General features: G+C 40.9%; 1 protein-coding gene and 1 long non-coding RNA gene across 5 annotated transcripts in view; both read left to right on the forward strand.

Annotated features, from left to right (window-relative positions):
• The window catches only part of THRAP3 (thyroid hormone receptor associated protein 3), a 45,634-nt gene that overhangs the window by 19,684 nt on the left and 6,200 nt on the right, over positions 1–19,750 (forward strand). For 3 of the 4 annotated variants that reach the window (XM_040424413.1, XM_040424410.1, XM_040424411.1), the window contains 6 exons: positions 1,991–2,151; positions 7,611–8,468; positions 10,945–11,568; positions 12,860–13,032; positions 15,042–15,153; positions 15,264–15,348. In XM_040424413.1, the coding sequence (XP_040280347.1) occupies positions 2,024–2,151; positions 7,611–8,468; positions 10,945–11,568; positions 12,860–13,032; positions 15,042–15,153; positions 15,264–15,348 (1,980 nt within the window). In that variant the 5' untranslated portion in view covers positions 1,991–2,023. Of the gene's footprint in view, positions 1–1,990; positions 2,152–3,601; positions 3,840–7,610; positions 8,469–10,944; positions 11,569–12,859; positions 13,033–15,041; positions 15,154–15,263; positions 15,349–19,750 lie in introns of those variants that run through there. The other variant, XM_040424412.1, reaches the window with a different exon arrangement.
• LOC120995297 lies at positions 17,530–19,419 on the forward strand. Its single transcript, XR_005777566.1, has 2 exons — positions 17,530–18,818; positions 18,948–19,419. It is a non-coding gene; the product is annotated as an uncharacterized LOC120995297 (long non-coding RNA).

Raw genomic sequence — 19,750 nt, forward strand, 5'->3', positions numbered from 1 at the left:
GCGTTGACTACTAGATCTGTTTTGCTACAGCTGTGCTCTTAGAATAACTTGCAGCGTAAGGAACCCAGGATTAGTGCAGATTAGCTGTTAAACAGGTGATAGTTAGTAAATATTTCATCTAACCCTGCTTGTAAAATGTCCTGATAGGAGCCGGACCAGCTTCAGCTGCTAATTGTTTAACATCAAACTAATCCGCTTGACGAGTGACGGGACGGGTATTCATCTGTAAAGGGGGCATTAGACGCATCAATAATCGTTCCCTATACATTGTTTTTGTAGTGTGTAATGGTTACTAGCGATCGTGAAAACATTTGATTCTCTTTCAACTTGTCAAAAAAATATCGTCATTTGACATGACATCTCAACGTCAAGACATCGTAGTGGGAACCTCCAAGTGCTAAATTCTTTGTAAGTAATAGATGCATTCACAAACAATTCTCAACTTTAGAGTGTTTCAATAACGATCACTTGTCCTGAGTAATAATAACCAGCTACGAATGATAACGACTATTCGATTATTGTTACCTAATCTACCTGCCTAATACATCCTTAAAGGGGTATTCCCATCACAGACAATGGGGGCATATCGCTAGGATATGCCCCCATTGTCTGATAGGTGCGGGTCCCGCACCTACAAGGAGAACGGAGCGGGTAGAACTGTGGCTGGAGGACCCTGGATTTCCCAGGGTCCGTCCACCACCAAGCGCTGCTCCAATAGAAGTGAATGGGAGCACACCACGCATGTGCGGCCCCTGATCCCATTCATTTCTATGGGGCAGACGGAAATAGCCGAGCCAGCCATGCTCAGACGCCCTCTGTTCATTTCCCCACTTCGTTTTCATTGTACATGCGGGTCCCAGAGGTGGGACCTGCACCTATCAGACAATGAGGGCCCATCCTAGTGATATGCCCCCATTGTCTGTGATGGGAATACCTCTTTAAGGGTATATGCACACAATGTATATTAAGCGCATAAAATCTGAAGGGTCAATACACTGCCAGCTACGTAGACGTGATTTTTCTAAATCTTATTTGCACAACGCAGAAAATGACCTGCAGTGCGGATTTTAAAAAATGCAGTATGTCAGTTTGTGTGGATTTTCAGTGCAGATTTCTACCTTTGCAATACATGGGGTGAGATCTGGGCCAATCCAGGACAAAAAACTGCAAGTAACACATGCAGATCTTGGTGCGCACACAAGCTATAAACTGCAAAATATACTGCCGTGTGCATATACCCGAGGCTCTGTCACATCTGCATCATAAGAGAAATAAAGTGCTGCATTCTGCTGTCTGTCACTTCTGATGTCAATGAGGTCTGCTGGGCTCCACTGGTGTTTGTATGATAGTTTCCAGTATAAAAGGAAGCCACAGTGCACATGTGAACAGAACCATATACTATAGTATGGCAGGCTGCCAAGCTTCTTAGACACCGGATCCCCTTTTGCCTCTGTAGTAATGTGTTCTTGAATTCCCATACTAGTAGCCAATGTCCTTTATGTATTAACTTGGAAATAGTACTCATCAAACATGAGGATTGATTTGGGAAACTTGTACATTCAGGTTGTTTTTGAATATGCCAATTACACCCCGTAACAGTTTAGATACAAGTCAAAGGGTGCCTCCACATGGGACTGCGGATTTACCACCACAGATTTACGTCTGGCAAATCCGCATCATATTACAGTACCAGCAAAACCGATGAGATTTTAAGACCTCTCCACACACAGAAAAAGAATCTACAGCATAAATTGAGCTACCATGCAGATTTTAAATCCGTTCATGCTGCATCTCTTACCATGGCAAAATCTGCAACGTATGTGGGCAAGTTACATCCCATGTGGATGTATCCTAAAATATGTATTAATGTGTTTATTTCTTGATTCACTCTAACTTTAATGCTTTTGAGTTGGTGTATAAAAAAAGCTTAATTTTTTACATTTTATTTATTATTGACTAACTGTATTATGTTTTTCAAAATTCTCTTTAGATCACACTAAAAGGACTGCTTGGCATTTGAAAGATGTCCAAAAACAAGTCAAAATCAAGGTCGGGTTCATCCCGCTCCATATCGCGTTCAAGATCTCGTTCATTTTCTAAGTCTAGGTCCCGTTCCAGATCTCTCTCTCACTCTCGCAAACGGAGGCATAGGTAAATGTTTTCTTAATTTAATTTATCTTTATTTTATGTAATTGCAAGTTCATGTTTCACAACTCCTACATTGCTATTTGAAATAAAGAGAAGTAGTTGGTGTTTTTATGGTGTACCATGCCTTTCCTGCGCCATTCTTGACCCTCGTTTGCTCGTGTGAGAGCCACCTAATAGGCACACCTCTAGCTCTTCTCTTGAAAGACAAATCTGTGCCAGTTTTGAGCTACCATACTTTGGAGCTATAATTAACACTAATTTCTGTAGTAAATTATGGTAAATTTGCCAGGTCATAGGAGGCCGGAAAGTTGAGCGCCATGTAAAAGTGAAAAGTCACATTTTTGCATTCTGTCTGTGACATACAGGACTTCAGTCTCCAGGGCCACACTAGCTAGAACATAACGATGCATGGTCCTCACCATTGGTCGTAGTCTATACAAAAGTCTTAAATTTTCTCCGTTTATCTCAGCTGTCTGAGCTTGTTCAGGAAAGGCTATTGTAAGTGCTGTGGATGCGGACCCACTGCCTTGAATGGGTCTGCAAGATACGGCCAAAGATAGGAAATGTCCTATCTTTTTTGCGGAGTGGACGTACAGATTGGAAGCCCACAGAAACTGTACAAAGCACTTCAGTGGGCTTTTGGGTCCATGCCTCTGCACCACAAAATGTAGGACATGTCCTATCTTTGGCTGTATCCTGCAGATCGCGGACCCCTTCAAGTCAGTGGGTCCACATCCGCACCATGGAGTGCCCGTGCATTGTGGACCACTATTTTCGGTCCACAGCTCGAGCACAGAGCCCTTACAGTGAGTGAAGTGAAAAAATATACTAAGGCTAGTTTCACACTAGCGGCAAGGAACCTGGGGCCAGTGCTTAGTCCCATCTTGCTATGTCAGTGGAGAGATGGGACAACCCCTTTAAATGTACTGCCGATCCAGCTACATCCTAGAAGCAATGACGAGCCAAATCTGCATGTGACCGCTTTGGCGGTCTTGCCGGACCACTTGAAGCGTGTCTGCAGAGCATAATGAGCGGCTGGAGTGGTCACCTGCTCCTGGTATGTGAACAGAGAGCGGCAGGGGAGCACTGGACTTTAAGTGGCACCCGATGTAAATGCTAACTGTGTATTTAGGGGTACCAGTGGTCCTGTATTGTGGAGATTAATCTGTGTTGGAGCACATTACAGGTTACATTTCACAAGGGACAGGAGAAAACTCCCTGGGAGACACGTGGTAATTTAATTGAATCTTGCGGGCGGAGGCTCAGCTCCCTTGAATCTGCCATTTATGTCAAGTGCTTTAAATTGTTAGTGTCAGTCCCTTGTGGTATCTGCACTTGGTGCTTGAGTTTCTAGGCAGTTAACTCCTCCTCGTATCTGTGTAGTGCGTGACATGCGTTAGGCTTTCTTCTTGGTTTGCCAATAGCTGCTACAGCATCGTCTTGGCTCAGGAAGCTGCTGAAGATCTCCTCTTTTTCTGGGTAGAGCTTGACTTTTACCACTGCCTGATCGTCAGCTGTTCATAGCAGAAATCCTCCTGGGCATTGTAAGCGATGCTCTCCAGGGTGTATTTTCCACTCGCTAGGTTGAAGCCTGCAGTTTCAGTGTAGACCCCAGCAGCGGCACAGCTCACCGGCACATGATCTTGCTCTGATGGTAGCACTAACTTGAATCCAATGAAATCAAAGAAGCGGTAAGAAGAACTGGGATTTGAACTAATGCCTTTTAAGCCTGGTCCTCCGATTACTTGCATGCAGCAATAAGAAGGGTATATGGATATGTGAGTCTTTTTATAGAGTTCTGCGCAGACCCTTAGTCCTCTACGGCATGGGAAAGTTATGGATCGTCCCCAATGTGTATTGATTTTGATTTATTTCAATGTGCGAGGCTATCATGTTTCTGTCCAGTTTACGTATGTTGCAGGCTGTAGACTTAGACTTGGCAGTTTGTATTACTCGCTCTAGATGTATGCATTGAGACATTTTTAGTCATTTCTGTATTTTGTCTTCACAGGCATTCAGTGCATATAGTTTCAGGCTATTATTTAAATAAATGCCAGCACTTCAACCCCTTGTAACTCCACTTTGTAATCCACGTGGCATACATTTGGTGCGAGGCACAGTTTATTGCAGTATTGGCTTCTTTTTGGATTATTAAGTCGTGTTCAGCAGCGGGCTATTAAAGGCGCTTTAGGACTGGCTTGCTGGTATTTTTATTTAACCATATTCTTACATATTGTGCGGTTAGTTTCTAGAAACTAGAGTCTGTATATGCTTTATATCATTAACGTTAAAATCCAGACTGTTTTACACTTCATTATTTAAGTCATAAGGCAGTTCAAATGTTAAAAATTTCAGAAAAATCCTCTGTATTTGAAATTATTGAAATGGTTTCACAAGGTATTGTTGGAGATTGCAGTAATTCAGATGTGGCGTGAGTTTGGGTCTGGGTACTGGAGAAAAGAACCGCTATCTGTGCACAAGGTGGTAGCTTTTCATCTGTGACTAATATTCTCTATAGCGTATACGGAATTATAGCTGTGTACAGTAGAGTTGCGTATTCAGCTTGTGTTCCTACAGATTTTTTATTTTTTTTGATTGCTTAACTTTTATAATATTGTCAGGACTACAAAAAAATAAAAAAAATAAATACCCACTTCTAGTCAATGATGTCCTACCACAGAGATTTTGCCAGTATATACCATAGCTTCCTTCATTGTGCGCTTGGTTACTTAAATGTACCGAGCAGCATCGCAATGATCATTCAACATACTGAAAGTTCCACATGTAAATGCAACTGAAAGCTAGGTTCATCATATTTGCTATTCTATTATAAAAATAAAAAATAAATATTTTTTTTGCATGTCCTTTAGAATTATAGTATAATATTTGGGTGTAAAAATAAAGGCATTGGAAATTGCAGCAAAAGACAGTCCTGAACGTTTAGCTGCATCACTTGCATGGAAATGGGAAATAAAAGGTGGAAAAATGTTGAGTTTTATTTATTTTTAGTGGTTCACTAAGACGTTACTTACATTACAATTTACGCTGCAATAACTAAGGGTCATGCTGGCAAATGTAAAATGTTTTTACCACAAATTGCTGCATGTATTTTTCGGCAGACTACAAGCCTGTGTACTGGCACTTGAAGTCTGGCTGACTTATTGCTCTTATTGCTTTTGTGCGCTGATAAACACTAGTCAAGCACCCAACACAATCGCTGAATGCTGACAATGGACCTGAGACGCATCCATCATAGAAATCCTAGTACTTACTACAAATTGGGGAGATTTCATTACGCCCTGCACTTCAGAATCCAGGAGCTAAAAGTCACAAATTATGGCCTTTGCTACTTTTTAGGCTCACTTGTGCAAATTATTTTTTCCCACCACTAACTCCAGTTTTGAAACATGGTTAGCTATTTTAATTAGTCTCAATCCAAATGTATCAACTGTGACTATTTGAAAATTAAAAAAAATAGTGCCAGGACAAAGCAGGCTTTGGCATGTGTAACTTTTATGTAATATTTAAAGGATTTGTCCCCCGAAAAATATTCTAAAGTTTTCAAACCAGCACCTAGATCTAAATACTTTTGTAATTGCATGTAATTAAAAATTTAGCATGGTCAATGAGCTATTCAATAAAATGTATCTGTATAGCGCCACCTGCTCTGTTATTTTTCTTATTTCTTTGACCTGCTCAATGAGATGGCCGCACATGCTCAGTTTCATCCTTCAACTGCCTCCTGAGCTGTGATAGGGAGAGCTGAGACACGCCCCTTGAGCTGCCAGCTTGATATAAATCTAGCAGAGCAATGAATGGGGAGATCTCTGAACCCATGTGAGGTACAGGGCTGGTTCTAGCTTTCTTAGAAAGAGATTGTCATGCACTATAAGATGTCCCTTTTTTTTTTTTTTTTTTTTTTTTTTTACCTTTAGTCATGGGATAACCCCTTTAATTTGTGTTGGCCTCCTAGATGTAGTGCGTGTTAACCCCCAAAAGTCACATTAGAATTGGAAAAATCTACCTGAAAATGTCACTTTTTGTAAATACAATTTTGGCCCCCTCCTCCAGTGTTTAAAATTAGTTTTGTTTTTTATCAGTTTGGCATGTTTCACATAGTAAAATCATATTTGTGCTTTTGTGATTTGGACCCACTCCGGGTTTTGGCTTACAAATACTGATGCACAAATACTGATTGTGTGAAAGAGGCCTTTAGTTTTGATACCTTGAATTTTGTGGGACTAGTTGTAGGTGTTTGGGGGAAATATTTTTAGGATGTGTGCTATAAATAACAAGATCCCAAAATTTTTCAATGGGGCTCAGGTCTGTTCTCCTTGGTGGCCAATCCGTGTGTCTTCCTGAACCACTCACAATTTTGAGCCCTGGGATTGTCATCTTGGAATATGCCAGTGTCATCAGGGAAGAAAAAATCCATTGATGGAATAACCTGGTTGGTCAGTATATTCAGGTAGTCAGCTTATTCTTTCGGCACTTAATGTTGCTGAACCTAGACCTAACCAACTGGGAGGCTCTTACTCATTTTGCTTATTTAAGTCCAGGTGGTGATCTTTTTTGGCCAGTGTGTGTGTGTGTACAGATATATACAGATACACTGCCTCAAGAACTGGGGCCCTGGGCCACTATAGTCATTTTAGGGGAGCAGCAAGGGGCCTGCAGGGGATTTGGGGCCTCTGTTCTTGTGGGTGGCGGTCCCAGCAGTAGGACTCCCACTAATCTGATAGGATAGGGGATAAATTGTACCTACCGAAATACCCCTTTAATGCAGCCTGAGCTGAACTGTACTTTTCTCAGAGCTTGAGCAGAGCTCAGGCAAAACTGTTTGGTCAAGATCATTGCTGAAGTATTGCTGGTGGTACTTTGCTTTTGCTTCTACTTTCCATACATCTGGAAGCCATGTGTTTAATTCAGCTTTTCATGGTTTGGGATACTTCTGTACAAATGTCGCTAAATCCTTTGCATGTGCTGCATTAGTCACCCACATAGGAACTTCTGGGAAAATCCACAGATTGCGAATGCTTGTAAGAAGTGGTTAAGTCACATGGTATTGTGGATTTAGCTTTAGGTTTCTAATTTTAAACACTACACAGAAGGTAAAATTGTTTGATTGCCGTACTAATCTGTATTTCAAGGTGATTTTCTTTAGCAAAATATGAATTAAAAACAAAAGCTTAAACCTGTCAAAAGGAAGGTTCATATTTCAGGCTGCATGAAAAAGGTGCCATGAAGTGTTTTAGCTGTGAACGCATACGTTTCTACCTTTCTTACTAAAAGGGTTACAGAACAAGCAGTGTAACATGATGCATGTTTTTATGCTTTCTGTAAATTAGACTTTTACAAAGATTGCAAGAAGCCAAAATATACTGTATATTATGTGCATGCAATATATTTATCGGACTTAACGTGTTGTGTTTTTCATTTCTTTTTTTTTTTCTGCCCCATAGTTCACGATCACGCTCAAGGTCCTACTCACCTGGGTATAACAGAGATAGGAACCACCCAAGAGTTTACCAAAATCGTGACTTTCGTGGTCACAATAGAGGATATCGAAGACCATACTATTTCCGGGGGCGTGGTAGAGGTTTCTATCCACGTGGTCAGCATAATCGTGGCGGGTATATAAACTACCGCCCCAACTGGCAAAATTACAACCGCCAACCGTATAGCCCTCGCAGGGCCCGATCTCGTTCACGTTCTCCAAAGAGGAGATCCGTGTCCCCTCGGTCCAGGAGCCATTCAAGAAATTCAGACAAGTCATCATCTGATCGTTCTCGGAGATCTTCATCTTCTAGGTCTTCCTCCAATCACAGCAGAGTGGAAACTAGACGTAAATCAAAAAAGGATAAGAAGAGTCACTCAAAGGATCAAAGATCCTCTGCTCAGGTAACAGATGACGAATCAAAGGAACAGTCAACATCTGGCGGAGCGGATCCTGGTAGCAAAGAAGGAAATAAATCCTGGCAGGACATGGAAGCTTATGATGAAAGCCCTGCAACTCAACACAGTCCTTCAGAACGTGCACCCACACTTAAAAGCTCTGTACAGTCTGTGGTGGTTCGACGCTGTTCTCCTAGGCCAAGTCCTGGGCAGAAGCCTAGTCCACCTTCACCCACTGGTTTACAGAGTAGCAGTTCCTTCAGGGCATCTTCTCGTCAAAGCCCATTTGAGCATAGCTTGAGTCCACCAAGGAAGAGTCCTTTGACCAAGAGCCCGCCCTCAATGAGTTCGCTTTACGGCAGTAGCCAGAAAGAAGAGGGCAGATCTGGAGAGATGACTGCACCAGTGGGAACTGGATATAAAAGGTATATTCTGTGGAAGCCTAACCATTTTAATTCCATTCCGTATTACTCATTGACATTTCCCTTCAATGCTACTCCGATCCCCCCCCTTCCCTTTCTTTTTTTTCTTTCTTTTTTTAATACAGGAATATATAGTAGCTGGCTCTCAAGACTTGTATGACGCATTGTATCCAGTTTAAGGAATTGTACATATTATAATTTCAATGAAGTTAATATTCACATGCCCCACAATTGGCTTTTTTGACCATATGTGTGGTATGGTATGACCACACATATGATATACCTGTTCATTATATAGACTATTTTTTGGCGTACAAGTTGTCTTGAGGGCTAGCTACTGTATGTCAGTCTTTACTTTTTTGTTTTTTGTAGATACCAGAAACATTTCTGCCACTGCACTTAGCATCTTAAGTAGTTTTGTGGCTTTAAATGAAGTCACATAAGATCTTTTCCCTTACCCAAAGGATAATTGAGTATCCGATTGTCTGGGGTCTGACCGCTGAAACCCCCACGGTCGCAAGTATGAGGTGTTGGATTGAATGGAGCAGTGGTCACGCATGCACACTGCTGCTCCATTCAACTCTGGGACTGCTGCAGATAGTTAAGTGCTGTACTCAACCGCTGTTCGGTGGAAGCGCACATTCGTGACTGCTGCCGCATTCATCCTGGGGACTCCAACGCCTCACTCTTGTCATTGGTGGAGTTCCAATGGGAAGGCGGCTTGTGGTACTGAATGCTTATGTCACACTATCTTTATTAGTTTCTAGGGCTTGTATTCCCGTACTGGGCATAACCCAACATTCTGTTTGCTTCCCAATTTGTAAATTGCATACTGTTCATTTGTTATATCTTTCCAAAAGGAATTTCATATTCTAATTCTTATAGAAAGTTCTTATTTTGGAAGGTCTGTTCTAAAGCACAGTAGATTGTTGAGGCTTTACCCTATTCCTTGTGTCTCCTCTTTAATACACTTGTTTTTATATCTACCTATATTCTTTTTATTTTGTTCACAGTGTGCAGGCAATTTTTAAGTCCTCTTTCATCATTATTCAATTATTTTTATTTTTTATGCCTGGTTGAGGCATTATATTGTGCTCTTTTTAAGAGAAACGATCCGAAGCAGAGGAACAAAATATATATCACATGGTCTTAGAATTCAGACCAAAAAAACCTAATGAGATAAAAAATAAAATAAAAAACACAAGCCTGCCGCTCTACTCAGTTCAGCTTGGTACAGTGACTGCAGTAGTTTGGATAAAAAGCATAATCTGTCTTAAGATCCAAAGCTAAGTTTAGGACGAGCAGTGGTAAGTATCTGTTTTTGATTGCATTCAGATAGGGTTCATGTAAATTTCCATTCTCATGTAATCCTAAAGCAGCAGTTTTGCTTAATATAAATAAATATATAATTTTTTTTATATATTTTCACAAATACTGATGAGAAATTAAGTGCAACTCACTTCTGGCAGCCTGATGGCGCTATATTAGGCTACTTTCACACTAGCGTTGTTTTAATCCGGCGTTCAATTCCGACACCGGAACTGCCCGCCGGATCCGGAAAAACGTGTGAAAACGGATTACATTTGAATCCTGATCAGGATTTTGATCACAATGAAAAAATGCATTGGAAAAAACGGATCCGCCATTTATGGACTTTAACTTTTTTTTCACATTTTTCGGGTTTAACATGCAAAAGCCGGATCCGTTTTGACTGAACACACAGTGCCAGATCCGGCGTTAATGCAAGTCAATGGGAAAAAGGCCTGATCCGGCGTTCAGTCAAAGTGTTCAGGCTTTTTGGCCGGAGGTAAAAATACTGCATGCTACGTTTTTCTGAAAAGCCTGATCAGTCTAAAAGACTGAACTGAAGACATCCTGATGCATCCTGAAGGACTGACTCTCCATTCAGAATGCATGGGGATAAAACTGATCAGTTCTTTTCCGGATTTGAGCCCCTAGGACGGAACTCAGCGCCGGAAAAGAAAAACGCTAGTGTGAAAGTACCCTTAATCAGTAAAGTCTTTAATCTGTTTGAAACCTCTATTAAACTGAGCTATACATAATACTCCAATGACTTGCTTTGCACATTTCATATAAAAGTAGAACTGCTGCTTTTGGTGGTTGGTGGCTCCATTCCTGCCTACTACTTTCAAGCCAGTTTTATTTTATTATTTCAGAGTTGCCTTTTAAGCGGTAGCTTTGTGATGTACCACCACAATTGTGTTTTCCAACCATGTGCCTATGTTAGTCATTTTGATATCATCCTGGTGGGCCATAAATATCACCCAAAATCTGTGCACCGTAGTGGACACTAGGTGCTGTGTTCCTGTTTTTTTTTTTTTTGTTTTTTTTTTGTTTTGAGACTCCCATCCTAAAAAGTAATCATCCTTTGTACCTGCATTGGGTATAATACCTTGTATTTTAGTATGTTGTTTAGAAGGTATCCATGTATTTGTTGTTTTTTTTCTCCATCCCAAAGATTCATGGAGGAACAGAAAAATAAGGCCTTGGAGCTGGAGAAAGAGAATGGAAAGGAAAAGCTGGAGAAAATGAAGGATCGTAGCAGCCCTACCGATTTTGCGATGAGTGAGCTTGAGAGGGCTTATAAAAAGAGCATGTCCCCTAAACGCTATAAAATGCGCGAGGAGCTGGAGAAATTGAAATTGGCTGAATTGCGATATGCAAAAGAGGAGGCAGAACATGAGAAAAAGAGCCGAGCAAGGAAAGACTCTGATAGTGATTCCAAGAGTCAAGATCCATATGATCCAGCCAAATGGGAAGAGTTGTCTTTCATTCCAAGCACTAAGGAAAAACGCAAAAAGTCAGAGGATCTGGAGGATGAGCTGTATTCAGAAAAATCCAAGAAAGAGGAGAAGGCCTCAAAGTTTGCTCATAAAGGGTTTCTCCCTGAAAAAAATTTTAAGGTTACAAGTTTCAAGGCATCAAAGGAAAGGAGTGAGTCTCCTCCACCAAGGAAATCCTCAGAAAGCAGGGAGAAACAGTTATCCAAGGAAGACCTGTCTCTTTCTAAATCGAATTTCTCTGTTAGCAGAGAAACAGGTCCTAGTGTCCGCTTAGATTCGTTTGATGAGGATCTTGCACGGTGAGCAAGTTTTTTATTTTTTTATTTTTTTCATAACTGGTCTCATTTTTCAAACCAATCACAGTACAGCTTTCACTTTAACAGAAGTTATAGTAGCATACTGATTAGTTGCTATGGAGAACATGGTTTGTTTAACCTGATTTCTGCAGATGCTTCCAGCTGCTCTATCGGCAGAATATGATGAAGAGATCAAAGCTGAGCTCTGTGATATACAAGTTTCTATCATTTGGAGCAGGAGAAATCTGCGTCAGTGAGTCTCTGATAACCCTGTCCACACACGAGCGAGTCCATAACGGAAAATCACGCGTGAGCGTGTGACCCTTCGTTCTGGAGGGCATTATCCTTATTTATAAAGCTATATGCCTCTGCATGGTCTTCCTTCTACAGAATGATGGTGACATAAAGCTGTAAGTAAGGTCAAGCAGAGGCACATAGCATTATAAATCGGTATAATGCCATGCGCTCCTGCAAGTCCACAATGGAGGATCACTCTCACACACTGAGTGTAATTCCTGCAATGGACTCGCTCATGTGAAACAGTCATTATTCAAGGAGAGCTGTGAGCCATGTTGTGTAGGTGGGTTAAAGGGGTTGTCCTCTTCCTGGTTATTGCTGACCAATCTTCTCGTGAGATTATTACATGACACTCACTAATATAGCCGCCATTGAAATTCTGCACCATTTTCTATATTTCATAAGGTCTTTTTTTATGTCCTCATAGACGTCCTGTCCATAAAATGGCCGCTGATGGAGGGTCATGTGACCAGGAAAATCAACTCCATGTGATGTCTCACACTGCACCTGCAGTAAACTCCCAACAGAAAAAGTGCAAATGGCAGGTGCAGTGTATATGAATGGAGGTGATTTTGTCTGGTCACATGACCTTCCATCAGCGGCCATCTTATGGACAGGACCTCTGTGTGGACAGCACTAAAGTCTTGGCAAACATTGGGGCATATCATGAAATATAGAAAATGGTGCAGAATTTCAACAAAGGTTATACTAGTAATTGTCATCAAATCATCTGAAAAACACATTGGTCAACGGTAACCAAAAAGTGGCCAACCCCCTTAGTCAGGATTCGCTGTCTCCCCTAGGAGTCCTGTTAGGGTTTAATTTCCAGTTTTGCTTGGTTTGTTAATTTGTACACAGATGCTTTAGGTTTTGTTAAAAACGTGTTCCAGTATCTTTATAAAGTAAATTATCATCCTTCTTACTATAAGCTACAAATGCTCATGAATGTTCTTGTTAATTTAAACTCCTGTTTTCATTTCCCCTTTCACAACTGCAGCCCGAGTGGAGTAATGACTCATGAGCGAAAACTGTCTCGAGACCTTGTTCACAGCAACAAGAAAGATCAGGAGTTCAAGTCAATATTCCAGCACATCCAGTCTGCGCAATCTCAACGCAGCCCATCCGAGTTGTTTGCCCAACACATTGTGACCATTGTGCATCATGTTAAAGGTAAACTACCTAAAAAAGCTGCAATGTTTGTGTGCAATGTATATATGCCATCAGTTGGAGAAGGGAGCAGGCTTGCATAGCGTACATTAGCAGTATATTATCCACCTTCGGGGGGGCCTTTTAGCTAAACCTTCCTCCCACCTTCCAGGATCTGCGGAAGGAAACATAGTTACCCGCTCATCACTGCGGGGTTCCAGCTCCTTTAGTCCTGCTTGTAAACATCTGAGTTGACAGGGTAGGCGCATGTTCTGCTGCTCGTCTCCGTGACTCATTGACGTAACGCATAGGGACACGTCACCACTGCAGCTGCACACATGACACCTATAAAACTGCATATTGTCAAACAGGAGCAGCGGGGTACAGAAGGATTTGGGACCCTGTGGCGGGGAGCAGGTGACTATGCTTTCCTCTGCAGGCCTGGCAAAAGGCCCCCGAAGGTGGGTAACCCTTTTGAAGCTGGGTTCACACACATTGCTGCACTTTTGCAGGACTGTTCTAGGCGCAGTTTTTACAGGTCTAACTATTTCTTTCTTTAATGTTTTATATAACATTTCTAACCAGAATCGTGTGCTCCAGAAAAAAAAAATGGTGTTCTGTGCCTTTAGGATACACTAATGTGAAGTATAAATATCAGCCATGGTTGCCTGTCTGTTATTGGGCTTCAGCGGCCCTCCTCAATGGAGCTGAGCTGTAAAACCAGACACAACCGGTTGACAGGTGTGGTACTATTTCTGAAAGAAAGAAGCCAAGTATTTCTAAAGCTGGTCATAGATCAAATATCCCAATTAGTTCTTGCAGGAAATTCAGCTGATTGTTGAATACTGAGATACTGTGCCTAGCAAATATCTAGAATTAACAATACCTCATCAAATGGGCTTGATTGGAAATGTCGTCTTCTACATCTTGTTGAAAAGCCTGACATGGAAGGTTAAGGGTCCATTCACACGTCCGTAGTGTATTGCGGTTCCGCAATACACCCGGCCGGCACCCCCATAGAAATGCCTATTCTTGTCCCCTATTGCGTACAAGAATAAGACTTGTTCTATTTTTTTTCCGGAGCCGCTGACCGGAAGATCGGCGGTGCACTCTGGAAATGCGGATGTGGACAGCACACTGTGTGCTGTCCGCATCCATTCCGTCCCCATAGAGAATGAATGGGTCTGCACCCGTTCCGCAAAATTGCGGATGTGTGAATGGAGCCTAAGAAGAGGACTTGGTTCAGAAGTTTCACTACTTCTCCAGTTTGGAATGATATATTGCACTTGTGCCTCTGAGGATACTGTTGTTTAGTAGTCACCTTTTCTACCTAGCTGGAAAATATGCATGTATAGAAATTGTTCTGTATTGTAACGTTCGTCATGCAAAATGAACTTCAGGAGATTAGACTCGAGCAAGTTTTAGCTTCCTTGTAACTTGGAGAGTAGTAGATGCAGGGGGTGGGTGCTCTTTCCTTCTGATGTGTGTGTGTGATGGATAGCATTTTGGTGACAGGTTTCTTTCTGTTGGAACGTTATATTATCATATGATAAATATATTCTGCTCTGTGACTTTATTCTTCTAGTTAATTACAATGCAGAACTTTACTCGTGTGTAAACCAGATGTTTACTATGGAATGTTGTTTAGGGTTTCTGCCCTTGAATACAGGATTTGATTAATCACATACTCTGCTGATCTACCCTGAATCGGAAGTGAAAGTTACCATGAAATGGCACAAAGTGGTACAAGGGAATTCATCATAAACTAAACCCCCTAAATTGTGACTTCCGACCTGCAGGCCAGCCACGATTTGTAAAGCTCTGGTGCACCCTGAGCATGTAGTGGAAATCTTGTCATAGCCTTGCTTATCTGGTGGGGTTGTTGTAGAGCTTTTTATTAATCCTGTCCAGCACAAGTGCAATTGACATGGTCGTGTAGAATTGCACATACATGGAAAATAGGGAATTATTGCTCTTGTGTTTTGATGATTTGTTCTACAATCATTTTTTTTTTTTCTCCCATTATTCAACAGAGAACCATTTTGGTCCCTCAACAATGACCCTGAGTGAGCGTTTCTCCTCTTATTCAAAGAAAGTAAAAGAACAGGAACCGTCAAAAAGCCGAAAGAGTCCAGAAATTCACAGGTACCACCCATACCGCTACCCATGTTACACCAACCACTTGCACTTATGCTCTGCTTTCAGTAGATTCCGCTTCTCTCTCTTACTATCTATTTTTCTTGCGTTTTGTACAGGAGAATTGACATTTCTCCTAGTGCTTTTAGAAAACATGGGATTTTGCAGGAGGAAGGCAAACAAACAAAGGAAGGAAGCCACAAGGTAAAGACTCAATTTTTATGACTTTCACCTAAAAGCTTTCAAACTATTAGGTCTTTTCTATCTTTAAGAAATGCTACTGTCTTGCTCTCTACTTAAGTTTGTGTTTTTCTTTTAAGGATGTGAAATATGTCTAAAAAATGAACTGCAAACTGTTAAATGTTTAATAAATCAAAATCTATATATCAACAACCTTTGTGAAGTGGTTTAGGATATTGTAAAAATGAAATCACTCCAAGGTCTATTGTGGTTGAAATGAAAGACAGAGGAATTTTGGAACCAAAATCTCCAGTGATGAGCAAATGACCCTAATGTATTTTTGGGTTCTGCTTGTAAGTATATCACTCTATTGTATACCAGACACGTTTTGTTAATAACAGCCAGTTGCATGCCCTGATCAGTGGTAATTCCACCCACCAATTGGTAGAATTCTGGTGACTTTCCTTTAAATGAACTGTGTTGCTGTGACAGTGACCTTGCATCACATCTGCTCAGGATGTAAAGTGTGACCTAAAAGCATTTAGGCAAAATGGTGCTGTCTCCAGTAGATTACTTCAGCCCAAATGTTTTATTACTAATGGGAACAGTACAATGATGTCAACGTTGTTGGGAGAAAAAAAAAGGTGAAAGGTTGGACATATCCTGTGATAATCTGGTTTTAGTCTTCTTAAAGGAGATTTCCGGTGAAAATTAGTATAATATTTTTTTTATCAAGTACCCGTAGCCTGCTCCCTGATTGGAGCAGGGTAAGTATGAATCTTCTGTTTAACATCTATGCTGCAAGCACCTGATTAAATTATTCCTTTTATTTTTATTTTTTATGTCTATATATAGAACTATTGAAATATCGCCAGTTTCACACTGGCTGCCAAGCCTCATAATAGGCTCTCACTTCCTGTTCTGTAGAGAACACTTTTCAGCAATTATCTCTGCATCATCCCAGTAGGATTACAATGAAAGATAACACCTTCACAGTAGGCAATAGTCCCAGCTTATCTACTCGCCCTCCCTGCACAGTGACCTTTGCATTTGTCAGCGCATGACCTGACTTTCTACCATGTCATCTTATCTTGGTGCTATAGGCACTTGAGCAAGATGGCTGCCACAATAATCATGTAAAAATAAGTTTTGCTTATAGGCCTCTTTGCGTTCCGTATACGAACCGTATAAGGAACCATTCATTTCAATGGATCCGCAAAAAAAAACAAAAAAAACACGGAAGTTACTTTGTATGCCTTCCGTTTTTCCGATAGAACATGTCCTATTATTGTCCACATAACTGACAAGGAGAGTACTGTTCCATCAGGGGCCAGCTTTTCCGTTCTGCAAAAAACGTAATGCACATGGACGTCATCCATATTTTTTGCGGACAGCAAAATACAGAAAAAGCCATATGGTCATGTGCAATTGTCCATACACTAATCCAGACGAACAGACTTAATGCCCTTGGGCTCCTAAATATTGAGCCAAATATATTTTTGGTTGCCAAAAAAAACACAAATATAATTATTTATAAGGGTTGTCCTTGTGAAGTAAAAACTGGCATCAGGAAATAACGAGCTAAACCTACAGATGTTATATTACCATTTTGCTCCCCATGTTGGTTCCAGCATGAAGCTCCGGTCTTTCAGAACTGAGGTCATGTACACTCCAGCCCTCGCCATGCTGCTAAGAACAGTATACACTGAGGACAGCGATTGGCGGCAGCGATGACATGGTGTGTATGGGCCTTTGCTGCTGTAGCCAGAGAAATGAATCCAAGTTCGGAGGACAGGAGCACAGAGCAAGGAAGAAACGGAGGAGAAAAATGGCAATTACTTTTTTACACTCACTGTTGCCGACAGGGTTTTTATTTAACTCGGACAACCCTTTATCTTGTGCTGTGTCTCATATTTCTTCACGGTCAAGTCAGAGCCTCTTAAGCCATCGTTTCCTTCGGGTTGTGTGGTTCACCTGTTGGTGTTAAGCGAAGGAATCGCATATTGACTGACCAATCGGGAAGAAGAGGTGGGTTTGTATAATTGCACAAAATTACACATTATTTGGTAGGGAGATCATATACCTAAATTAGGCCCAAATGACAACAAGAGTGTGAATTCATTTATAACCATTTTGATGGCCTTGTCTCTGGAATATTAAGGCTAGGTTCACGTCTGTGGCGGAGTTCCAGAAGGAGCCTCCGTCTTACATTCTATTGGCATCCATACCAGAAACCCGATGAGCCACATTTATAGTCAGTGGGATCTTTCAGGAACCAATGGGGGACCAAAATTGCTGGATCTGGCAATTCTGTTTTTTTTTTCCTATACTAGACCAGAAAATGAAGTCTTAAACAATTATTCGTACCACAGGTGAGGATAATGGAGAAATGTCCTTTTTGTCTAGTTGTCTGGTAGAAGATTAAGTTACACAGGAATGCATGAACACCGATAAGTATTATGACAGACGTCACTGGCTGACAATTGCCATGGTTATTCTTCTGGTCATAGACACTGACATAGGAGATGCCCAGTGCCGTACACCACACTATGCTTTTAGTAGGAATTCTGCTCTAGGCAGACCTTCTGCTGCACTTTTAAATGGATTATCCCATGATAAATATAAAAATGACGAATCCAACATCAAACAGTAGGTGACAATCTTACTAACATGGCTAGAACCAGCACTATACTTCACATTGAGGCCTCATGCGCACCGCCGTTGTGTGGCCGTTCCGTGCATTGGGGACAGCAGTTTGCTCTCTCCCTGTAACTGCTGCAGCTTCTAACAGTAGAATTGGTTGGTGTCAGTTGAAGGATGGAACTAAGCATGTGCCATCCACCTCAGAGGTGGGCAGAAATAAGGAAAATATCAAAACAGCAGATGACGCTATTCATATACATTTTATTGAATAATTCAGTGGCTAGGCTTAATTTTTAATGAAGTGCAATTACAAAAGTAATAACATTCGGATGCTGGTCTGAAAAATATAGAATAGTTTTTGTGGAACAATTTCTTAAAGTGCCCAGTCTGAGGAAGGGCAGTAGTGCCTGTGGTACACTAACTAGGAAGCGCTAGTGCCACACTGCACACGCTAAACCAGGAGTGGAGCAACTTCTTGCCTTCGCTTCCTCCACAAATGTAAGCCTGCAGTCTGAATTATCCCCTTCCTGCCCAGACTATAGCAGGAAGGGATTAATAAAAAAATTTCCATAAAAAAAAAAGTTAAAATATAAAGTGAAATAAAGAAAATTGCAAATGTTGTAGCTATAGTCACTAGTTTTAGCAATAGTATAGCAGACTTTGTATAACATGTACACTCACTTTCCCCCCCCCCCCCTTTTTTTTTTTTTTCTTTCATAAAAAAAATAGTTATTCATTTTAGCTATATTTAGTATGGGGGGGGGGGGGGGGATTTGTATAAAATAGAAAAAGTAAATAAAGGCCAAAAGCTTAAAATATCCAAAGTTGCTCAAAATAAATACAATTAAGGGGTCAACTTAAAAAGTCACTTTTTGAAGGAGTTTCTAATGCTTTGGGATTGTACATCATCTGTACTTGGAGTACGGTACTATAGAACCAGCAATAAGAGGCCTCAAAAATGTACTCCACTCCTTTTGAAGTCTTGCTGGATAAATTGCACGAATAGTGTCCATGGTCTTAGAAATGTTTTCTCTTGAAATTTTTTGCAACAGAAAAAAAAAATGTATCGTTTTCTGTAATTTAAAAAAAATATATATTTTATTTGTCACCTAATGGCACAAAAGAAAGGTCTAAGTGTCCTGTGAAAAATCAGATACATGTAGGCTGGCTCAGAAAGTAGTTATTTACAGTGCTAGGCCCCAAATTGGACTGGTAAGGAAATGGTTAAACTAGAAATTGCTACTGAAAAATACTAGAAAGTATTTTTATTTCACAAAGCTATGTAGCTAGTTCTAGTTGGTGCCTTTTTTTTTTTTTTAAACATTGTACGAAGTAAAATACAATTCGTTTTAACAACATCAGTGATTTCTGATGAATCACACGGCCATTTTTCTTCTCTCCTGACCGGCCACGCACAAACTGGTGAGAGAAAGTGTATTTGTATTTCATTGGGAAGATCCCGCTAGCAGCACCTTATCTCCCACAGGATCAAAGGATCGCCATGTTGAATCCAACAAATCTCATTCCTCCCCACTCCCTTGCCCTCCTTTCTGAGGTCTGTTGTCAGGAGTGAATAGGGAGGCCCCAGGACACCGGTTCTGCTGAAATTGGCAGGTTTTACCAACTTATTCTGAGTGTATTGTCGGCTTGTGTTTCAATAAATCTCATTTCTGAAAACCTGCTAGAAGACAGATTACAGATAATTGTTCTGCAAAGACAGAATGAAGGAAATCATTAATACCAATTTACAGCAACTCGGTAAAGATTACTTCAGATTGAAGGT

The sequence above is a fragment of the Bufo bufo genome, chromosome 3, assembly GCF_905171765.1.
Source record: "Bufo bufo chromosome 3, aBufBuf1.1, whole genome shotgun sequence".
Taxonomy (NCBI): domain Eukaryota; kingdom Metazoa; phylum Chordata; class Amphibia; order Anura; family Bufonidae; genus Bufo; species Bufo bufo.